This window comes from Ahaetulla prasina, chromosome 2, assembly GCF_028640845.1.
Source record: "Ahaetulla prasina isolate Xishuangbanna chromosome 2, ASM2864084v1, whole genome shotgun sequence".
Lineage (NCBI taxonomy): Eukaryota > Metazoa > Chordata > Lepidosauria > Squamata > Colubridae > Ahaetulla > Ahaetulla prasina.
Genome location: NC_080540.1, coordinates 238,686,419 through 238,710,415, shown reverse-complemented (window position 1 = coordinate 238,710,415; position 23,997 = coordinate 238,686,419). Strand labels below are relative to the sequence as shown.

Here is a 23,997-nt window from a genome sequence, read left to right as displayed (position 1 = left end):
TCAAAAATCAACCATAAGCAAAATTAAGGTCTCCAACCAACTCATTAAATGGATTCTACAATGAAAAATACAAGAATGCAACTGAAGTTGGTTTGGCAGGTGGGAGATACATATCAGGTTTATGGTTTCCCTAAAGTGATCTTATTTAATGCTCCTCTATGAAGAATACTATTCTAATCAAGTCTCCCAGATAGATAGTTTTCCATGTGTATGAAAATCAACTAATTAGAAACAAAGCTATTCCAAAGTTTACCATCCTTTCTTCCAAAACACTATTTGTTCTAGGATTTATTTGCATGTTGCCCCTCATTCTTCAAATTTTAATTTCCAAATTGTAACTTTAAAATCTAGTTTGCAGCTTTAGATATTAAATTATAAAAAAAGATGTAAAAATAGCACCCCTGACCTCAACCAGTGAGAATGTTTCCCAACTTCTGAAAATTGTAATTTAAGTATGGCAAATACACACTTCACTTAGTGAAACTGGAAAACAAGTAGTCCAAACATGTTGTCCCCAAGCCATCTAATATGATTTACATTTGTAATAAAAGGGACAAAGACTCATCCATCTGTACCTGTTTGACACCATCATCCTGAATTTTTATTTGAAATTCCTCACGTATGATATCATAAGCCTTCATACAACTAATCCAAAACCAGTGTTACTGGAACTCGCCTTCAAACCCACTGGGTATGTCTTAACACATAGTAGTGCAAAATTCACACACAAAAGTCATTTCTCTCTGTAGACTTTGGTGGTTCTCTTCTACAGCAACATAGTATTTCCACAGCTAATTTTGGAGGTGTCACTAAGTTTTTTCAAGACAAAGCAGGAAAATCCTCGGGGTCATCTGGGTTTGGAGCAGCATTATGCATCTAAAAGAAAAAGCAAAAAGCAAAACCAGATCAGATAGATAAGAGCTACATATTTGTTTGCTAAGATAAGTTTGACTTTGTTCATTAAATTGCTCCAATAGTCCAAGTACTATTTACTGTTTATTTTTAGGTTTATCCTAAATGTTTTAAACTATATTAGAATTTGTCAAAAATGAGAACAAAAATAAAAAAAATACAATGACAGGGACGATAGGCACATTAGTGCACTTATGCACACCCATTCTACTGACCACTCAAGTATGAAGTAAGATCCATGGAAGTCGATTTGTGACTGAAACTGAAAATCTGTAGCTGAGACAACTGAATCAGGTAGAGCATTCCAGACTTTGACAACTCTATTACAGAAATCATATTTTTACAGTCGTTTAGGATGATTTACATTGAGTTTAAAGCAGTTGTTCACACACGTATTATTGTAATTAAAACAGAAAAAGTCATTTACAGGTAAAGCATTACTACATATAATTTTGTATGCAATACCTAGGCCTGACCGCAAGTGATGCAGTTTCAAGTTATCCAAACACAGAATTTCGAGCCTAGTAGCATAGAGAACTCTTATTGTGTACAGAAGAGTGCAAGACTTTTCTTGTGAAATACTTCTAAACCCGCTCGATTGTACTGATGTCAGATATATGGTGGGGATTCCAAACAGTTGAACAATACTTTAAGATTGGTCTAGCATAAGTTTTATAAACTAATTAGCAATACAATGTTTCCAGAACAAAAGCTTTGCAAAATTAAATTTACAACTCTTAATGCTTTTTTAGGAATGCTGTTACAGTGAACTTTGGAGCATAGGTCATCAGAGATAAGTATACCTAGGCCCTTGACAAAGTAAGGGTCATCCGCTAGATCAATGCCACCTAGTTTATACTTGACATTCTGATTATGTTTACCAATATGTAAGACAAAGCATTTATTAATCAAAATTTGAAGTTGCCAAATAGATGACCATTCAGCCACATAGTCGAGATCACTTTGCAAAACAACAGAATTATCTGTAGTATTGAATAATTTTATGTCATTGGCAAAAAGGACACAATTGCTTTTAAGTTGATCACATAAATTGTTGATATAGAGCAAGAAAAGTGTGGGACCTAAAAAACTGCCTTGCGGAACACCCTATTAACTGATGCAGGATTAGACAGTGAGTTCCCTATTTAGACTTTCTGCAGTCTATTAGACAGGAAAGCAGTAATCCACTTGTGCAAAGGTCCAGAAATGCTGTAAGAGTTTAATTTCAACAGCAGTTTATCATGCACTACTGTATCAAAAGCTTTACAAAAATCTATGTAAATTGCATCTACAGCTTTACCTTAATCAAGAAGTCTGTAAGGATGTAAAAACACCTGTAGTCCAGATGTTTTTACAGTGCAAAAGTTGTAAATTACAGGACGAGTTTTTCCTAAAGCCAAACTGTTCGTCGGATAGCAAGTTGTTTGTCTCTAAGTGGTGAATGATGGATTGGTTTATAATTGATTCCATAACTTTGCATGTAACACAGCACAAAGACTGGTCTATAATTTTCAAATGAACTAGGGTCACCCTTTTTAAAGAGTGGTATAACTATAGCTGATGACCATAGATCAGACAGAGAACTAGTTCGAAACGATACTTCAAAAATTGTACAAAAAGGTTCAGTTAGGATGGTAGCAAGCTTTTTCAGGAACGTTTATACATTTTATTAATATTAAGGTGTTTTTTTTCCCTAGCTTTATTTATTCAACCCAAGCTTTTGAAAAATCAGGGACTCCGAAATTATGTTCAATGAATCCAAGTAATTTCTTGGGTAGGAGTAGATTCTGAAGAAATATTTAAAAAATGCAGATTTTGCAGCATCTACATATGCTGTGATTTCTGTTGCCTTCTTTTTGCCCACGGACAATGCCATTTTGATTAGGCAGCTGTATAAATTGAATTACAGCAATTAAGTAGCCAGAGATTAGAAGTAGCACATAGTAATTACCATCATTCCTGGCCTTGGCCATGAGTTGTCAACTCTTCTGACACGGCCACGACCTCGTGCTCCTCTGGTTCCTCTTCCAGGACAAGGCAGATTCCCAAAGTTAATGTCCAATTGAGAAGTGATGTCATTTGCTGCTTTTCGGGAAAAGTGAGAATCATCCTCAAAATCTTCCTTCAGCACCTATAATAAAATGCATCCAAGTTTTTTTATGGTTAAAACAAATCTTCAACTAGAAACAGTGCCTCAAGAGCCAAATGACGTCTTTAAATTTAAAAAAAAAATGCCCTGGAAAAATAAAGGACACTACAGAGACATTCTAAATTCTAAAGAGAAAAGAACTCTCCAGAGAAACTGGGCTCCCTCTATGACTCATCTCACAACAGAGTGAAACACAACACAAAAGCCAGTCTCAAGAGATGGAGATTCTCCACAGACACTTGCTTAAAAAAAAAAAAAAAGCTCTTTGGTAAGCTAAGAAAGCAGCTGCTGGTACATGTCCACTTACTACTCTCATTAGTTGACTTTGAAGCACTGAAAAACAACTACACCAGCCAGCAAAACTTGAAAAATATGGATATTTCTTTAGTAACCTTGCAAATGCTTCTGTGCGTATATGTAAGTATTTGTAAGTGTACAGAAAACATATCTAGAGGATTCTTCACAAATTCACCAGAGTGGGAAAGAAAGAGGCTCAATTCATTCCAGCATTTATGGAATCACGCTACATAAATGCAGCTCTGTGCAGTTATTATATGCACACGGCTTCATTCTTTCATGTGAACATAAGGCAGTCTGAGTGAAATCCATTGTTTATTCTTCCTCTGGTGAACATCCTGCTACATGAAAGAACATACTCGGCAGTAGATTGTAAACTAGAAACTTAAACTGAACAAGTAATGTTGGAAGAACCACAAATCAGAAAACCAGCAGCAAAAATTCTTTCCTGCTATAAATGAATTATGGAAAAAAGAAACATTAAGACTGTTCCTGACATTTTTAAAAAATGGTCTGTGGTTGACATAAGTTCCAGTAGTGTTTTTCAATCTATTCAGTCCCTAGCTATAAAATTCAATTTAGTACACCTAGACACGTTAACAGAGTTGAAAGGGAGAATGTTCTAAATTCTAAGGTAATGCTTACATCATCTCTATATTTTGACTTATGAATTACCACTGCTTTGGAAGGAACAGTGGTTTCGGGTTTCCGGATGTTGAATTCAGGCTTTGGTCGATTTTGTTCCTGAAGGTTTTTCCATTCATCCAGTGTCATCTCTTGAACTACTTCATCCACTGGCTCTCCTTCAGCAATTCTAAGGGTTTATAGCAGGGGTGAAATGTAAAATTTGTTACTACAGGTTCTGTGGGCATGGCTTGGTGGGGGTGGGGTAATGTGACTGGGTGGGCATGGCCAACTTTTTTTTTTGTTACTTTTAAAAGCATTTTTTCTACAACCTCTTCGGCTCAAAAGGCTGTAAAAAATGTTTTTAAAAGCCTCTGATGATCAGGCAATTCAGCTGGGATCGCCAGAGGAGCCTTTTAAAATGCTTTTGAAGTGTTCTGCTGATCCCAGCCGAGTTGTCTGATCACCAGAATCTTTTAAAAGCATTTTTTTACAGTGTCAGCTGAAAAGGTTGTAGAAATAATGCTTTTAAAGTGTTTTGACAATCCCAGCTGAGCCGTGCGATCATCAGAGGCTTTTTTTATTATTTTTAAAATCATTTTTTTGGCCAAAGAAAAAATGCTTTTAAAAATGATTTAAAAAAAACCTCTGATGATCGCGGGACTCAGTTGGGCATGCGGGGGGGCAGGGATTTTTGCTACCGGTTCTCTGAACCACCCACCACCATTGCTACTGGATCGGATGATCCGGTCCGAACCAGGAGCATTTCACCCCTGGTTTATAGTTGTAATGTAAAAACAATTAGCCCGTGAAATGCCAATGAGAGAAAGGTAGACTACAACTTCAATGAAAACAGCTACTTGAATTTCTGTAGAACATTACATGATTCCTTGTTTCTACATGATGTGTTACCAAGCTTGTAGAAATGCAATAGCTTGGAGAGCTTCTACTCAATGCTCCAATCAGTCAGGTCTGCTCTCTTCTAACATATTCTAGTTCCTATCCACTCCAAACCAGATATTCAGTATTTGTAGTTCACCATACGATCAGTCGCATCAGGCTGTTTTGGTAGGGTTGGGAGACAAAACTTTTCCTCAGTTAGATGCTTTCCTTCTATCCCCCATTTTCATATTTTAGGTGTTTTTTTTTCCACAACAAACTCTTTTGATAATAAAGCTATAAGGACTTTGCTCCTATTATATTAAAAGGAAAATAAGCACTTTGAACACAGGACACTGCAAACTACTTTCTGGTTTAAGTTTTTGAAAACATGTGGGAATTCATAATTGCCATGGATTGAGGGCTTGCTTATTCAAACATTGGTTGGTTTTGTAGACATAGCTAGACATAGAAAGTAAAGGAATTGGGTTACTCCCCTTCCTCCTAAGAACACATCACTTAAACCAAGGATGTCCAACCTTGGCAACTTTAAGAGTTGTGGACATCAGCTTTCAGAATTTTCCTAACCCAGCATGACTTAAATTGTTTTCCTAGCCAGCTGTATACATTTCCTAACAAAGCAGTTGTTGAAGCCAGAGGGAGACCAGGCTGACCAAGATGATGATGAAGGTGCCACAGAAACTACTTTGGAGATTACCAGATTCATTCATTCATTCATTCATTCAAAAAATTAAGGGCCTCTGGTGGCTCAACAGATTAATGCAGTCTGTTATTAACAGTAGCTGCTTGCAATTACTGCAGGTTCAAGTCCCACCAGGCCCAAGGTTGACTCAGCCTTCCATCCTTTATAAGGTAGGTAAAATGAGGACCTAGATTGTTGGGGGCAATAAGTTGACTTTGTATATAATATACAAATGGATGAAGACTATTGCTTGACACTCTGTAAGCCACCCTGAGTCTTCAGAGAAGGGCGGGATATAAATGCAAATAAATAAATAAAAAAGAAATGAAAGCAATGTAGAGGGATGAGCTGACAAAGGTCCATAGTACATCATGTTGCCTATACTTAAGTAGCATAGCACGTATAAATGTTTGCAACCTAGAATGTGGTTTCTTGCTAAACCTAATATCTGTTACTGATCAATGATAGTAAATTTAAGGCTTAAATTTTGTTTAAAAATGTATACAGCTGGCCAGGAAAACCTGTTTAGATCAGATATCTGCTCTATATTTTGTTGGCTGTATAGCAAAAATTGCTATACAGTTTTGCTATCTGCTTCCTGCATGTCTTCTGAGATCAAATATGGTTTGAATACCTTCTCAGGCTAAACTGATCATAGCAACCCTGGTGCATAATCTTCCTCATTTAGCAGGCTGAAATATTAGGTCTTCCATTACACTCCTATGGCAGCCCTCCTCACCTAAATCCATCTAGGATTTTGAGGAACACAGATTCAAATTTTCACTTGCTTGCAAAGCTCACTGGTTATTCTGAGCTAATCATTCTTTTTCGGACTAATATACTTCACAGGGGTGCTGTCTGAGAGATTGGGAAGTCTCCAATACATAATGTACTTTAAATACTCAGAAAAAGATGTGTTTATAAATGTAACTGAATTTTACTACAGAAAAGTACTATAGGATCAATCCTATGCTATGCTGGTTGGAGAATTCTGGGAGTTGAAGTCCACAAGTCTTAAAGCTGCTAAGTTTGAAGACCTCTGTTCTAGGTTAACCTAGATATTAGGTTTTGCAGTTTATCCAAGAAAATTATAGCCCACTAGTTGTTTGACAACATGTCATTACCAGCTGGCACAGCCTGATGTAAACCATGTTACTAACCATCTGGGTAAACCACAACATATATTTCAATCATTCCAAGAGTTCCTAAAGATCAGCTGAAATCATTAAAGCATTTTTATAATGCCCCAGGATCAATTCCATTTTCTAGTGGCCATGCTGAGATCAGGTCCACTTGGCACACAGTTGGAATAAATTTTCAAGCGAAAGGCCAGATCTTCTGATAGAGATTTAAGGAGCAACAAAAGCCAGATTGCCAAAGCAGGCCATACTTCATTGGAGGTTCTCCGTCGGGTGCTCCTGGGCTCTCTTCTGTTTCTGCAGTCTCTTCCATAGGAGCAGTCTGTTCCAGCTCACTGTAGAAACAGTAACGCACAAATGAAATACAAAAGCTACACTAGACAGGATTCCTCACACGGTCTAAACAAAAACATAGTTCCTCACTTGCTTACATCATCAGACAGGCAAAGCTGCTTCAGAGCTTTGGGGTGAACTCATAGAACATGAATGTCTGCAAGTAGCATGTTGCATTATGCACTGTATGAATCTTAGTAATGTATGCCATTAACTTAAAAGAGGCTACACAACTCTCATCACATAAAAACCCAGAAAATGCATGCCCGTGCTTCTTCTTCCTTAGCCCATTCCTGTGGCACGAAGCCAACAAGGAAATACAAGCATTTAGCTTCTGTCTCTGATCTTCTTCCAAGATATTTACCACTGACGAATATAGCCAGAAGTCATTTTTCTATTTAAATTTCAATCATTTCATTTTCCCACAAACACAGGCACATGCAAATCTTTACTTTTCCTTCATGGATTACGATCTTTAAAGATGATCTGAGCTGGAATTTGAGAAAACTATCTGTCTTCAGAAATTGAGATAAAGGGTTCTTTTTCCAACTCTTGCTTGAAACATGATTTATCGTGAACCCACACACCCAAATGTAACCACAAGTAACCACAAGTCTATGTCCTTTTATTACAGGAACTTCAGGTTTTTCAGTGGAGCAAGACCCGACATGTCTTCCTGTTCAAATTAAGTTTCTTTCTCAGTTCTTATAATCTAAGACAAAAAAGAGACAGATGTGTCTCAGCTCTGCCTGAGCCCCTTGAAAAAGAGGCCTTGGGGAAAAATAAATTCTGCACTGTTTACTGCAGCAAGATTAGTCTAGACGAGGCAAGACACCGTGGGGCAGGGTAAGAGTAAAAGAGGAACTGGCTAAAACTCAAGTTGGATCTAAGGTGAGATAACTAAGGACATTCACAAATAACAATTTGCACCCTTTCTTTCCCCACTGGCCCTCAGGGTGTTACATTACAAATCACCCTATACGTTTCATATTATTCAGATGTACACTGAAAACAACTTTTCAAAACCATAGGAAAGGGACAGGGTAATTCTCTTCAATCAGCATCCAATAGTTAAAATAAGCATATTTAATGTTATGGAGCCATGGAAACGATGCCCTGGAAATTACAAACACATTTCTCATACCTCATATCATCCTTAGCAGTTCCCCAGTTACGTGGTCCACTTCCGCCTTTTTTATCTTCTGCACGGACTCCTCTGTAGATAGAAATTTCACTTGTATTAGAAATTAAATCATATATATTCACAGAACTATACAGGTTTTTACCAGTTTGAAATCACTTTCCAAGCAGGTGTGTGAAATTCCACTCTCAGAATTCTGCAGCCAACATTTGAGAATTTTGAGAGTTGAAGTCCATGTCTGGAGAGCATCCCCAAGAAGCAGAGCTACAAAAGATTAAATTTTACAAAAGTATCAGCATTCCCATCACATTTACTTAAAACTCCTTATTATGAAGCTATTACTTATTTTGTAAATATATAATCCACTTTTGGGACCAGCTGATTCCAGGACAGCAGCCAACAGTTATTTAAAGGTTTTACCCATTAACTAATCAAATACATGTAAAAGAAAAAAAAAAGAAGTTCATCAATTACAAGTCATAGAACAGCAAAGCCAATTTTCATGCCAAATTCCTGTCTGAATATAAATATTTTGTTTGTTGACAAAAGGATAAAACACAAGGGAGCCAAACTCACATTTTTAGCAATAAGTTCAAACACTGATTTAAAAACAACAAATGCACATACAAAGCAGCACTTACGTTTTGTCACTCCCGCTCTGCCGGTCAAATTCCCGCTTTCCTCTTTGATCAAAGCCATTGAAGGTCCTGTTCATACCACTGCCTCTGCCTCTGCCCTGAAATCCGCCTCTTCCTCCCCCACGACCTCTCATTGGTCTTTCCCGATCAAAGCGCTCTATTGGTCTGAAAACAAAATGAATCATCCTTCAGTTGTTTACTAAATCAAAGATAATATTATCACGCCTTGGTCCTTAAATCTGTTATCATTATCTAGAATAATGAAAGTTATTTTCAATAAGCTCTGTCAATATTCCAAATTCCAATATTCTAAATATTCCTGATTGCTTATTTGTATCCTATGACTATCATTAAGTGTTGTACCTTAGAATCCTTGATGAACATAACTTTTCTTTTATGTACACTGAAAGCATATGCACCAAGACAAATTCCTTGTGTGTCCAATCACACTTGGCCAATAAAAAATTCTCTTCTATTCTATTCTATTCCAAATGCAGCACTGAACAAGTTTATAATTTGAGTTCATTCATTCATTCTGCACTTGAGAGATTCCGCAGGTTAGAATCTCAAAACTCAAAGATAGTCCTCAACTTACAGCCATAATTGAGCCCAAAATTTATGTTAAATGAGAAATTTGTTAAGTGACTCTTGCTCCATTTTACAACTTTTCTTGCCACTTGCCATTTGTTAAGTGAATCACTGCAGCTGTTAAATTAGTAACATAGATGTTAAGTGAATCTAGATTACTTATTGACTTAGTTTGTCAGAAAGGTTACAGAAAGGTTACAAGTAGTACTTATGACCGGTCCTTGAAATTCCAGCTGTTGTAATAATCTTGCTGTCATGATTGTGATATTTGCACTTGGTTAACCAGCTTGTACTTAGGACAGTTGCAATGTCTCATGGTCATGTGATTACTATTTGCGACCATCTCTGTCTATTTCCCACAAGCAAAGTCAATAAGGAAACTGGCAGGAAAGGTCACAACTTGTTCCCTTAAATTGCCCCCAAGAAAGCCCACTAGGGCAGGGGTCTCCAACCTTGGTCCCTTTAAGACTTGCGGACTTCAACTCCCAGAGTCCCTCAGCCAGCTTTGACTCTGGGAGTTGAAGTCCACAAGTCTTAAAGGGATCAAGGTTGGAGACTCCTGCACTAGGGATCTCATACTCCATAGACTCACTGGAGAAGAGCCTAATGCTGGGAAAGATTGAGGGCAAAATAAAAAAGGGCGGTGACAGAGAACGAGGTGGCTGGATGAAGTCACTGAAGCAGTAGGCGTGAGCTTAAATGGACTCCAGAGGATGGTAGAGGGCAAGAAGGCCTAGAGGAACGTTGTCCATGGGGTCACGATGGGTCGGATATGATTTTGCAACTAACAACAACAACTCCATAGCACCTGCCTCAGACTCCACAGCATGCACCTCTGGCCCCCACTGGCCCACCCACATTCCATAGCACCCATTCATGATTCCTAGTCATTGTCATTGTCTCTAATACCTACCTGCGTCCCTCACCCACACTCAGCAGCACTCACACACTCCTTGTCTGGAATTCCAACCTCTTCCTGTTTAACAATCTGTGAAGTCCTGGAATTACAACAGCAACTGCCGGGATTGTCGTCACTAAGCGATTCGGTCACATGACATTGCACGACAAAAGTTCTGGTCCCAATTGCTGTCATAACCCAAGGACTAACTCCATGAACTGTTCGCATTGTTTTTAAAAAGTTTCATTTTTCTTAGTAGCTGATTTTACATTTTCCAAATTTACAATGTATAATAAATCTTTCAACAACACATACCTTTCTAGTGTAAACTCTGCCTGTCTTCCAATTTCATGAGGACAATATTCTCTGAAAGGTTTCCATTCAGCTTTATCTTGTTTTATCTCCGTACCTCGGTTTTCATTCCAACCTTGTTGTTCTCCTCTTTTTGGAGCTCGCTTTTGGCCTGTGGAAAATCAACATATTTAGATTAGTGGCATTGGTTACATTTAAAACAGGTGTAATTGCCCCGTGCTTATTATAATCACCCAATCCTATTGCTTTTGATGCTATTTTCTTTCTGTCCCAATCAATATCTTAGATCATAAGGCAACTCAGAGCAGCAAATATACCAAAGTGATAAAGAAATTCCTTGGAAATTTCAATATTTAACAACAAAATCACTGCTATCTATCTATTGCTGAATCAAAAAACTTTAAGTTCACTATACAAGTAGTCTTCACTTTAACAATGAAAACTGGGACTGGAATTTTTATTGTTAAACGATGCAATCATAAAGCATGACTGCCTCTCTTAGCAACAACAATCCCTCCAGTCCCTACTGCTGTCATTAAGTGGTGTTTGTGGGTTGTTCAGCATGGATCTTCTTGCAACTTCCCACAAGCAAAGACATTGGGGAAACCGGCAGAAAGTTGCAAGACCCACACAGCTCACAAGCAGGCCAGTAGGCTGATAAATGGCTGCTGCAGAGTGGAAAGGGAGCAGGGTGGATGTGCAGCTCAGAGACATGGGTTGAGAAGGGTTCAGGAAGAACGCAAGAGGGTATGCAAGTGGCAAAAGAGGCATAACACAAGCACAGCGAATTTCAGGAATAGTGCATAAGGGGGTATGTAAGTAGCTGTGGAGACAAGGCGCAGGTGCAAGGCTTGGAGTGGGTGTGCAAAGCGCGAGAGGGGTCTGTTTGAGAAGGGTGCATAGGGGTGTGTAAGTAGATGGGAAGGCGTGGCAGGAGCACAGCAAGGCTTGTGAAGAGTGCATGAGGGTGGCACGGGTGCATGGATGCACTGTCAAGATGCTCTGTGAGTTGAGAGTTGCTGGGAGAGACTTAACAAAGTGACTTGTGAATTCCAGCTTCCCCATTGACTTTGTTTCTGGGAAGCCAGCAGAGAAGATGGCAAACGGTGATCACCTGGCTATGGTATACTGCAACTGTCATAAACATGAGCCTTTTGCCAAGGGTCCAGATCATGATCACATAACCATGGAGATGCTGGGATGGCCAGAATTTCAAGGACCAGATGCAACTACCACTCATTTAGCACTGTCATAACTTCAAAAGGTCAGTGAATGATTAGTCATTTAATCTAGTAGTGTGTGTCTGTGTGTGTGTCTGTGTGTGTGTGTGTGTGTAATGGACAGGTTTGCCTATGAGTTGGCAAACAGGCCATTTTCAGCCTACAGAAGACCTCCGGGGGGGTGGGGAAGGCCGTCTTCACCCTCCCCAGACTTCTAGAGAGGCTCTGGAGGCTGGGGACAGCAAAAAATGGGCCTTCCGGTCCAACCAGAAGTTGGCAAATGGGCTGTTTTTGGCGTCCTGAGGACCTCCGAGGGTGGGAAGGCCATCTTTGCCCTCCCCAGACTCCTAGAGAGGGTCTGGAGCCAGGTGAGAGAGAAAAACAGGCCTACCGGATCATCACGTGCAGGAGCGGGAGAAGGTCGCACGCGCATGGCGCATAGAATTATGGGTATGGGCACACATGCACACAACCCCCCTCCTGGCACGCGATGGCAAAAAGGTTAGCCATCACTGGTATAGATAGTTTACTTCAAATGGGCGTTTCTGATAAACATATAGTAAAGATGAGGTCAGAATTATACAATTCTGTCAGAATTGTAACTTCTGAAAATACAGGCATATTGTTGCTGTAGAAACAATAAAAAAGAGATAATCCATTTCTGCTATATAGGCTTTTATGTAATTTACAAAACTGAAGCCTCACACCAAATTTCACATCTGAACACTGCAAGAGAATAAGAAATTAATTCTGCCTTCTGAACCATCAAGGCAACTTCAGTGCACTGAATAAGTTTGTTGAGGCACTATATATGCCTAAAAGAAATAGACTTCATATGTTTAAATGTCCTAAAACATACACACACGCACACACACACACGTGTGTGTGTATGTATGTGTGTGTGAGAAAGAAAAAAGTATATTTTACAATATTCAAAATGGTTTCACTTAAAACTATGCTAAACAAAGGATATGAAGGGACATTCTAAAGAATATTGTATTTTATAATAACCACACAACACCTGCAAAAATTTCTTGTAAACAAAATTAAGTTTATACTATAAAAATTATCTCAGCATAAGAAAATTGTTTGTATCTGCTAATCAAATTGAAGTACTCCTGAATAAAAACTATGTTTGCATGTATTTATAATCTGAACTATTTTAGTTGCTCCGTGCAATGAACTATCGCAAGAAAGAAACATGGAAAAGATCTTATTAATTCTCCCACACTTCTCAATGGTTTTCTTAATTGCTGATAATTATAGCACATCATACAAATATTGTATCACCTTCAATAACTTCCATATAAAATTCTTCATAATTCAACTCTAAAAGTGTTTTCTGGAGTTGGGAACCTCCAAAAGCATGTGCTTCAACTACTAAAATTCCTAGCCAGTGTAGGTTTGGCAGAGAATTCTAGGCATTGAAATCCATCCATCTGGAAATTTCCCAATTAAGCTAAATAAAATTAAGCTACCGTATATACTCGAGTATAAGCCGATCCGAATATAAGCCGAGGTACCTAATTTTACCACAAAAACTGGGAAAAACTATTGACTCGAGTATAAGCCGAGGGTGGGAAATGAGGCAACTACTGGTCAATGTAAAAAATAAAGATAGAGCCAAGTAAAATAACATGAATATTTATTTGAACGAAAAACAATAAAAGTGCAAAAGGGGGTCCCCAAAAAGAATATGGTATCAAAAATACAGTATCTTTAAAAGTAACAGCAACCAAGCTAACGAGAGCTAAAATCCCTCAAAACTGGAGTTCTCCTCCTCCTCATCTGTTTGTCCAAACAGAGCTTCAGCTACTTCAGCTTCTGTGATGTTATCCGCATATACGTTGTCGTCATCACTGAGTTCACAGTCGTCATCATCACTGCTGTCACTCTCATACAATGCGCTGTCTTCACTGCCATCCATAGCATTACTAATGCCACATTTCTTGAAGGCACGTTGCACCATGTCCTCTGGAATATCTTCCCATGCATCACGAACCCACTGTGCTATTAGTTCTATGTCTGGCTTTCTCAGATTTCCAACTTTTGTCAGACGAGCTTGACCAGATGTCATCCATTCATGCCACATCCTTCGCACATGGTCCTTGAAAGGTTTATTTAAACTGACATCTAGGGGCTGCAATACAGATGTAAGCCCACCTGGAATAACGGCCAAAGTGACTTGAGATGACTTTGCCAATTTTTTTATGTCATCAGATGTGTGGGCTCTGAACATATCCCAAACTAACAGTGATCTTCTAGTCCAGTCCCCACTCCTCAAGCAAGAGATCCTATACTGTTTCAGACAAAGGATTGTCCAGTCTGTTCTTTAAAAACCCTCCAGGAATGAAGTGTCCAATAAGGTTCAAATTGCAAGTACCGGTAGTCCTCAATTTAAGACTGCAATTGAGCCCAAAACATTGTTTTGTTATTTTTCCCTAACCGTGTATGTATCCCCCTGCCCCCCATTTTACGTCAGGCTGCCATCAAAGCGAAGCACGGCTGAATATTATTATTATTATTATTATTATTATTATTATTATTATTATTATTATTATTATTATCATTATCATTATCATTATCATTATCATCATCATCATCATCATCATTATTATTATTATTATTATTATTATCATTATCATTATTATCATTATTATCATCATCATTATTATTATTATTATTATTATTATCATTATCATTATTATCATTATCATCATCATCATTATTATTATTATTATTATCATTATCATTATTATCATTATCATCATTATTATTATTATTATTATTATCATTATCATTATCATTATTATCATTATCATCATCATTATTATTATTATTATTATTATCATTATTATTATTATTATTATATGATGATGATGATTTTTACGTGGACAGGCGAGCTTCAGTTTACCAAACTTTGTATCTTTTAATGAAACGTGTTAGTCTGGAAGGGACTGTTTGAACTCACAAAACACTTGCAACTTTTAGTTCCGTGCTGAGGATTTTTGGAAAGCAGCCCAGCAATATTTATTTATTGCTCGGACTGCTCTTATTTTCACTCCCCCTTTTCTTTTCTTTTCCTTCCTCCTCCTCCTTCTCTGCCTCTCTTTCGTCCCCCACCTCCCGGGATCCTTGCGGGTCAAGGTTCTGCCCTGCCTTACACCAGCCGCCCACCTATGCCAAGGTCTCCTGGCTCTTTCGCTCTCTGTAAGCAGCGGCTTCTCGGCAGCGTCGCCCCCTCCCTCCATGGATCGGCTCCTTCCCCAGCACTGAAGGCATCCTTAGGAATACACCTCCACCTCCAGGAAAATAAAAGAGGCAGAAGGTAAATCGCCCGCCCGTTCGGAAAGGAAGGAGAGGACTCCAATGGAAGAAGGGAGGAGAATTACCAATAACAAACACAAAGCGCTGGGTTAGAGGTGCCTTGTCATGTACAAGGAGATCAGAGAGGGCAACCACCATGAAACAATAATCAGACTCAAAGCAGGCTGCTTATTTGCCATTTGCTCTGGGTAGAACGGGTTTTTTTTAAAAAATTGGTTTGGAGAAGGAAAGCTAATTTGCTGATCTGCGCGAGGGTCGGTTTCTTTTGCCTCCTTCTTCTTCCTCCTCCTTCTTCCCACCCTAGCTTGCAATGCCCCATCTCTCCTCCTCCTCCTCCTCCTGCCCCCCTCTCGGGGGGAGAAATTGTTTGTTCTTGCCGTATTTCTCCGCTTTCCAAGAGGCTTTTCTTTTTCACCTCTTTCTCCCCACCTCCCCAATTTCCATAGGGAAAAAAACCCTAGGAAAACTTGGCAAAAATAAAATAAAATAAAAAGTACTGAGTGCAAATGTTTTTTTTATACTGTAGTTGGAGTTTTCCACGTTTCTTTTCACATTCAAGGCAGCATTCTCCCCCATCCTCGCTGCTTTTCCAAAACATGCTTTGAAACCTTTGCATTTTATTGGGATGTATTCGTGACAACGCCCCTCCGCCCCTCCGAGGCGAGAGGAGGACAGTAAGAGGAGGCGAGTGACAAACAAATAAAGAGAGTTCTTCTCGCCCTTGGCGTTTGACACACTCGCCGTCCTCTCCAGCCGAAATTGAGTGCGGCGGCAGTGGGGTGGGTGGGTGGGTGGGTGGAGGCCGCCGTGAAGTGCCGGCTGGGGAGCCGGGATTGAAGTGCCGGCATGCTTTGCCAGCTCGGCCGGCTCGTTTTGGGCGGCGGCTGGCCTCCGGCGTTTTCTTCCGCCGCTTTTGATGGCGGCGGCGGTGGTCGGCGGAGGGGCGTTGACATTTCGCCCCTCTCACTCGTCCTCCTCTTGCCCGCGGTGGGGGCGGAGGGGCGTTGTCACCTCGCCTCCTCTCCGAAAGCCGAAATTGAGTGCGGCGGCAGGGGAGGCCGCCGTGAAGTGCCGGCTGGGGAGCCGGGATTGAAGTGCCGGCATGCTTTGCCAGCTCGGCGGCTCGTTTTGGCGGCGGCTGGCCTCGGCGTTTTCTTCCGCCGCTTTTGATGGCGGCGGCGGCGGTGGTGGCGGAGGCGGAGGCGTTGACATTTCGCCCCTCTCACTCGTCCTCCTCTTGCCCGCGGTGGGGGTGGAGGCGTTGTCACTCGCCTCCTCTCCGGCGAAATTGAGTGCGGCGGCAGGGGAGGCCGCGTGAAGTGCCGGCTGGGGGCCGGGATTGGCTCCGGGCTCCCCAGCCGGCACTCACGGCGGCCTCCCCACCCACCCACCCCACTGCCGCCGCACTCAATTTCGGCTGGAGAGGAGGCGAGGGTGACAAACGCCAAGCGAAGAACTCTATTTGTTTGTCACTCTCGCCCAGCGGAGGCGTTGTCACCTCGCCTCCTCTCCGGCCGAAATTGAGTGCGGCGGCAGGGGAGGCCGCCGTGAAGTGCCGGCTGGGGAGCCGGGATTGGCTCGGGCTCCCCAGCCGGCACTTCACGGCGGCCTCCCCACTGCCGCCGCACTCAATTTCGGCTGGAGAGGAGGCGAGGTGACAACGCCTCCGCCCCTCCGAGGCGAGAGTGACAAACAAATAAAGAGAGTTCTTCTCGCCTTGGCGTTGACACACTCGCCGTCCTCTCCGAAAGCCGAAATTGAGTGCGAGCGGCAGTGGGGTGGGTGGGTGGGTGGGTGGAGGCCGTGAAGTGCCGGCTGGGGAGCCGGGATTGAAGTGCCGGCATGCTTTGCCAGCTCGGCCGGCTCGTTTTGGGCGGCGGCTGGCCTCGGCGTTTTCTTCCGCCGCTTTTGATGGCGGCGGCGGTGGTCGGCGGAGGGGCGTTCGACATTTCGCCTCTCACTCGTCCTCCTCTTGCCAGCGGTGGGGGCGGAGGGGCGTTGTCACCTCGCCTCCTCTCCGGCCGAAATTGAGTGCGGCGGCAGGGGAGGCCGCCGTGAAGTGCCGGCTGGGGAGCCGGGATTGAAGTGCCGGCATGCTGCCAGCTCGGCCGGCTCGTTTTGGCGGCGGCTGGCCTCGGCGTTTTCTTCCGCCGCTTTTGATGGCGGCGGCGGCGGTGGTCGGCGGAGGCGGAGGCGTTCGACATTTCGCCTCTCACTCGTCCTCCTCTTGCCCGCGGTGGGGGTGGAGGCGTTGTCACCTCGCCTCCTCTCCGAGCCGAAATTGAGTGCGGCGGCAGGAGGCCGCGTGAAGTGCCGGCTGGGGGCCAGGAGCCAATCCGGGCTCCCCAGCCGGCACTTCACGGCGGCCTCCCCACCCACCCCACTGCCGCCGCACTCAATTTCGGCTGGAGAGGAGGCGAGTGACAACGCCAAGCGAAGAACTCTGTTGTTTGTCACTCTCGCCCAGCGGAGGCGTTTGTCCTCGCCTCCTCTCCGGCCGAAATTGAGTGCAGGCGGCAGGGAGGCCGCCGTGAAGTGCCGGCTGGGGGCCGGGATTGGCTCCGGGCTCCCCAGCCGGCACTCACGGCGGCCTCCCCACCCACCCCACTGCCGCCGCACTCAATTTCGGCTGGAGAGGAGGCGAGGTGACAACGCCTCCGCCCCTCCGAGGCGAGAGTGACAAACAAATAAAGAGAGTTCTTCTCGCCTTGGCGTTGTCACCTCGCCCTCCTCTCGAAAGCGAAATTGAGTGCGAGCGGCAGTGGGGTGGGTGGGTGGAGGCCGCCGTGAAGTGCGGCTGGGGGCCGGGATTGGCTCGGGCTCCCCAGCCGGCACTTCACGGCGGCCTCCCCACCCACCCACCCCACTGCCGCCGCACTCAATTTCGGCTGGAGAGGAGGCGAGGTGACAACGCCCCTCCGCCCACCGCGGGCAAGAGGAGGACGAGTGAGAGGGGCGAAATGTCGACGCCCCTCCGCCCGCCCCTCCGCCGACCACCGCCGCCGCCGCCATCAAAAAGCGGCGGAAGAAAACGCCGGAGGCCAGCCGCCGCCCCAAAACGAGCCGGCCGAGCTGGCAAAGCATGCCGGCAGCATTTGGGCTCGTCCTGCCGGCCCAGCTGTTCCCGAGGGCAAAAAACCCTCTCCCTGGGTCGGCTCTGCAAGGGTAGACTCGAGTATAAGCCGAGGGGGCGTTTTTCAGCACAAAAAACGTGCCGAAAAACTCGGCTTATACTCGAGTATATACGGTAAATAATATTTATCAAGTCATCAGACAGCCTGTTCCATAGATTGAAGTACATCTGCTGGGCCATTTCTTAGTATTACTTTTAATAATAATCCATTAATGAGCTCTAATTATGATTGCAGTACTTTGTACAACTTGACAAACAAAATATCTCAATGAATAAACATATGGAATTATTTTATGCAATAACTTTTAAACAGATTGCCAAATGCTACTACTCTATACTTTTATTCTTTGGATTTTTCATCTTCATATAAATTTGTTTTACTTGGATTAAAGTCTGCTTCTGATATCTTTTTGCATTTTATAGTTAATTTTCATCTTATTTACATTTTAGCTTCAATGAACACAGCTGTACTCAGATCAAATGCCTATGTAACAGAAGATTCTAATTGTTATATTGAGCATGCTATTTGCTACAGAATGAACAATATATTTTAAAACTAAATGATAGTACAACCATATCAGAATTGTATGTTATCAATTCTAATAAAAAATGATGACATTAAATATAAGAAACAAACTTATAATTATTAGTTTTAACATTCGCTTTTCTTTTTTTGAAAATTTCTATTTATATACTGATGTTCACTATAGTTATTTCAATATATTGTTTTGATGACTATGATCCACACTGAATCTATCACATGAGGTGGGATATATGTTTTATAATAAACAAATATTTACATGAATGATGAAATAACAATATATCACCAACATTTGCATATAAATTGATCACTTCTAACCCATAAAGGATCTTTTAAATTTATTAAAGCATCCCTGCATCTATTATAAAATTAAAACAACATATTGGGAATATAAGCCCTATAAATTTAAAATTACAAATAATAATATAAAACCCTCAGAAACCTAGAAACAAGCAGACTGAATTAAAATCTCGCCTTAGTCATGAAAGCCAGCTGGGTGACTTTGGGCCAGTTACTGTCTCTCATCCCAACTTACCTCAAAGGGTTGTTGCTGTGGAGAAAATAGGAGGAGGAAGAAGTATTAGGTATGTTCATTGCCTTGAGTTATTTATAATAATAAAGGTAGTATATAAATAAATAAATAAAATTAATTTAAACCTAACTTCATGAAAATGTCCATTCAGAAAATATTATCGTTTCTTTTCCTATAAAAACATAATCTCAAGTTTTCACATAAGTATCTTTTTCCCCCTCTTTCTCAAGTTAATTTCTGAGAAAAAAACAAATGTACCAAAAGCAATTTTACAAGCTAAGGAAAAATAAGAGCAAATCAACTAATGTGCTTCGTTATCTACAAGAAACTCAACTTTGATAGATGGTTTCAATTTGGAAACCAAGAGCAGTAAGACACCTTACACTAAAAAATTGAAGGAATTATATGTGCATTGTGACATAGTGTACATTTTTATAAACTCAAAATGGCTCTGAAGACAAAGTGGCTTTATGCACCACTTTCACATTACCTCTGGAAAAAGTAAGATAATTTGTGACAGGAAAGCAGCTAGTTTGGATTTGAGAATTCTTAAAAAATAAAAACAAATTTAAGTGGTTGATGTGACTGTCTTGCCTACAAAAATTTATGAAAAATTCATGAATTGCCAAATAATACAGGCTTAATACTACAACTGCAGAAACTTTACCAAATGAAAACAATTAGTTTTGCATGCCTCTACATAGAATCGTTAGAAAAAGTTTTTGTAGCAACATGATAGATTCCAGTACAGGAAGTTATCAACTTGTACACTTAAAGAATGCAAAATTAAACCTACATAATTATAATTCATCAAACCATTTATAAGAAGTCTTTAACATGAGCTAATTAGCTCCCAAAGATAAAGAATTAAATAGGATAGGATTTGCTTATCAGCCATCAGCTCTTTTGTAGGATTGGCTGAGCAACCTTCAGCCCGTTTCTGCCTTAAAAACATCGATTTCAACCCTTTCAACTACCCCAACACACATACATTCAGGAATGTCGTCTTGGCAACTTTAAGAATTGCCCAGAATTCCCCAGCCAGCCAGTTGAAGTCCACAAGTCTTAAAAATTGCCAAGGTTGGACACCCCTGCTCTAAACTTTAGTCTTGTGAATTTTATAGAATCTAAAAACCACAAAAGTGATGCTGGAGAGGCTTAATAAAGTCTTCACTTTGTTGTAGAGACCACAAACTCGCTTCCTACAGAGCTAACTAGCCATATGCTATTCAGGAGATTATCAGATCCTGACTGGGGAAAATATGCAGTTCTACTGATTTGGGATACTGCGGTTTAGAACAAAATGTGCACATATCTTAACGAACAGCCTGGGTTCTTATTCCTTACTTGGTCATTTTAGCTTTGGCTCAATACCCGGAGATACAAGAACAAAAACTGCCAGTTCAGATGTATCTTTTAAATAATATACCTCAATTTAATTTCCACAGTCATGAAAATTACTAGAGCTTTGGAGAACTTGAAATTCAAAGGATAAAAGGCCATTTGGATTGCTTGAGGGTACAGATGTCTCATCTGTTTGCAATTCCTTAAAGCAGCTGTCAGTTGCTCTACTGTATACAGCCAGTTTAGTGTGATGGTTAAGATGCTGACCTAGAAACCAGTTGACTGAGGATTTTAGATTTCCCTTAGCCATGAAACTGGTTGGGTGACTTTGGGCCACTCTCTTTCTCAGCTTAACCCACTGCACAGAGTTGTAATTGCTGTCAGTAAAATAGGAGGCAGGAATATTAGGTATGTCTCGTGTGTGTGTACACACACAACACACAGTATAAAAAATGGAAGACTAATACATGAGTGTTGTGCTTAGTTTTTTAAAAAACTGCCAAAAGGCGTTACATCCTTCAGAAGCTATCCCTATCAAATCCAAACAAATGTACAGCCCTACAAATTATTGTAATTCTGTGGCAGAAAATCAGTACTACCATAATAAAGAATTTCTGTAAGAGGATAGGGCAGCGCACAGTGCCTTGCTTCTAAAACCAAAGTGCCTGGGATTCTTCATGTCAAACAGTTTATCAGTGTATCTTGTAATTTCACTAACTGTTGCCATCCTGTATGTATCAGGAGAGTCCTAAGAGTGACATAATAACTAAGGACTGTGGCACTTTGAAACCGTTACTATAGCACTGAAGGCCTCATGGAGATGAAGTCAAGCCACTTCATACAGGCCTATAAATACTGTATAATCTATGGAGATCCCATCTTTCTACTTGGTAATATCTCTGACAGTTTAAAGTATGCGTGTGAGTACAGGTAGACCTCGACTTACAATAGGTCATTTAGTAACCGTTCAAGTTACAACATCACTGAAAAAAAGTGACTTGTGATCATTTTTCAGTTACCACCTTTGCCGCATCTCCAAGACAATGTGATCTAAATTCAGATGATTGGCAACTGGCTCATATTTATGACCGCTGCTGTGTCCCAGGGTCATGTGATCCCCTTTTGCGACCTTCTGACAAACAAAATCAATGGGAAAGCCAGATTCCCTTAACAACTGGGTTGCTAACTTATCAACTGAAATGGTTCACTTAACTGTGGCAAGAAAAGTCAGAAAATGTGGCAAACTCACTGAACAAATGTCTCAACAGAAATTTTGGGCTCAATTGTGGTTGTCAAGTATTACCTTTATATAAAAAATACCACTCATTTCTGTGGTTCCTAAGGCACTCAAAACACTACTACTAAGACTATAAACTGTGGTTCCCACTAGTACTCACTAATACTAGTTCAGGTTCAAGCCAGTGGCATCTGGATACAGAAAAAATACTTTTATTAGAGATTTTATTGGTCCAGACAGCACTATGCATCATTAATAAACAACAATGGAAGAGAAAACTAGTATCCAACTTATTTCTGGCATATTTCTCATGGCATACATCTTGCTACTTGTCTCCTTTTAACCTGTTTCATTCATACTTTTTTTTTTTTAATGATAATCCACTGGAACACCAAAGGACTCCAGGAGAGCAGTGAGAGAAGGGTAGGGAAGACTCTGGCTCTCAAGAGAGGAAAGAGAGTTTTAAACATCGATTCAATTAATGAACGAATCCTCAGTTGCATGAAGGTCATTGCAAAAAAAAAAAAAACATCATCAAAGTATTGTGAAATTGTTTCCACCAAATTAAGATGACATCACTTTTCCGGTTGAGTTGAAGGCTGCGGGGAGCCCTAACCAGTTCATGTGTACCCGCGTCTTGAAAAGAGCCACAGCCCCGCTTGGTGGAAAGCGCCTTTAAGCTGATGAAGCGATGGGCGGGGAAGGTTTCGCTATCTGGTGGCGCCGACTAGCCCGGTTAATTACATCTGAAGGCGGAGGCCGAGCACAACTGCAAGTTAGAGCCGCCCTTCGCTTTCAGCACATGCACCACCTGCAGTAAACGCCACTGGGAAAAGAAATATATATATATATATATGTATGCATGTGTCTCGGCCAGACGCCACAATAGCTGGCGCTTTTAACTGGGATGAGCCGCCCCGACCCGCGCAGAGACGAACCACGATTAGGGCAAGGCCAGCAGGTGGCTGTCCCGCCCGCGTCCCTTCCACGCCGAGCCAGAAAGACGCCCCGGTTAGTTCGCGGCATTTTCAGGCGAGAAGAGCCGACGACTGACCGAAAGACAGAAAAGGGAGGGAAAAGCGCACGTGCGTCCGGGGTCTGCAAAGGGCCCAGGACCGGCGAAAGCCCTCCGCCTCCGTTCAGAAAGGGACTGCCCGTCTCCGATACTTTTTTTTTCTTTTTTTAATAACTCATAAACCGGTTCGTTATTCCTTGTTCGCATTGCTTTGAGCAGACGGCTTTAACGAACGCCCAATTTAAATGTGCCTTGGAGCAAATTGTCCGTGTTAAGCCTGCGGGTCGCAGCTCGTTTACCTAGGAGCGAGTTTCGTGGGAATGAATGAGATTTGCCGGGGGTGGGAGGGGAAGGCGCTTCTAATGCTGCAATGCGAGTCGTCGACTCTACAGGCAAAAGGGGGCCCGATCAAAGCGGGCTTGTTTCAAGAAGGAAGCCCGCCGGATTCGGTCTGCACCACTGGCCGCTTTCCCACTCCCGGCAGCATCAGCCGCTTATCCCATTTCCTGGTCCACGCAAGCCCCCTCCCGCTCCATACCGGGTGCTGGGGAGCTCTCCGACGGCAAGAACGCGGAGCCTTTCCGCTCCTTCTGGGATTCTCTTTTGACAGCTGTAGCGGCAGCGACTCCTCCGGGGCCAGGTTTTCTGCCGGTTGAAAAAGCCGCTTCTTCGCGCTTCTTGCTCTGCTGCTTGCGCTGCTCTGCCTCCCGGAGGATGTCGAAAGGGTCGGATTCATCGTCGAGCAGCTGGTGGAAGCGGTTGGCGACGGCGCAGCCAAAGCTCTCCTGCATAGTTGTGGCGGCGGCCACGGGGCTGGCCAGCGCGCCTTTCATTGTCGTGGTGCCGCCGGCCGCCGCCGCCGCCCCCACCCCTTCCCGAATGCGACAGAAAGAAGCAAGCTCCCCTCAGCACGGCCCAAGTAACCACGCCATGACCGCTCGCCCGCCCCGTCCGACTGCACTACCAATCGACGCGCCAGCAATACCTCCAGCCCTGCCTGAGCAACCAATCCAGAGCTCCGCTTTTTATCGTCCT

The 23,997-nt window shown here is 42.2% G+C and overlaps 1 protein-coding gene across 1 annotated transcript; it reads right to left on the bottom strand.

Annotated features, from left to right (window-relative positions):
* Window positions 1–568: 568 nt before the first annotated feature.
* Window positions 569–23,896, bottom strand: HABP4 (hyaluronan binding protein 4). Its single transcript, XM_058174207.1, has 8 exons — window positions 23,501–23,896; window positions 10,617–10,764; window positions 8,819–8,980; window positions 8,181–8,252; window positions 6,955–7,038; window positions 4,004–4,172; window positions 2,864–3,043; window positions 569–876 (listed from the first exon to the last, which is right to left on the bottom strand). The coding sequence occupies exons 1-8, from the start codon at window positions 23,793–23,795 to the stop codon at window positions 820–822; spliced, it is 1,167 nt and encodes a 388-aa protein (XP_058030190.1). The 5' UTR covers window positions 23,796–23,896; the 3' UTR covers window positions 569–819.
* Between the last annotated feature and the right edge of the window lie 101 nt (window positions 23,897–23,997).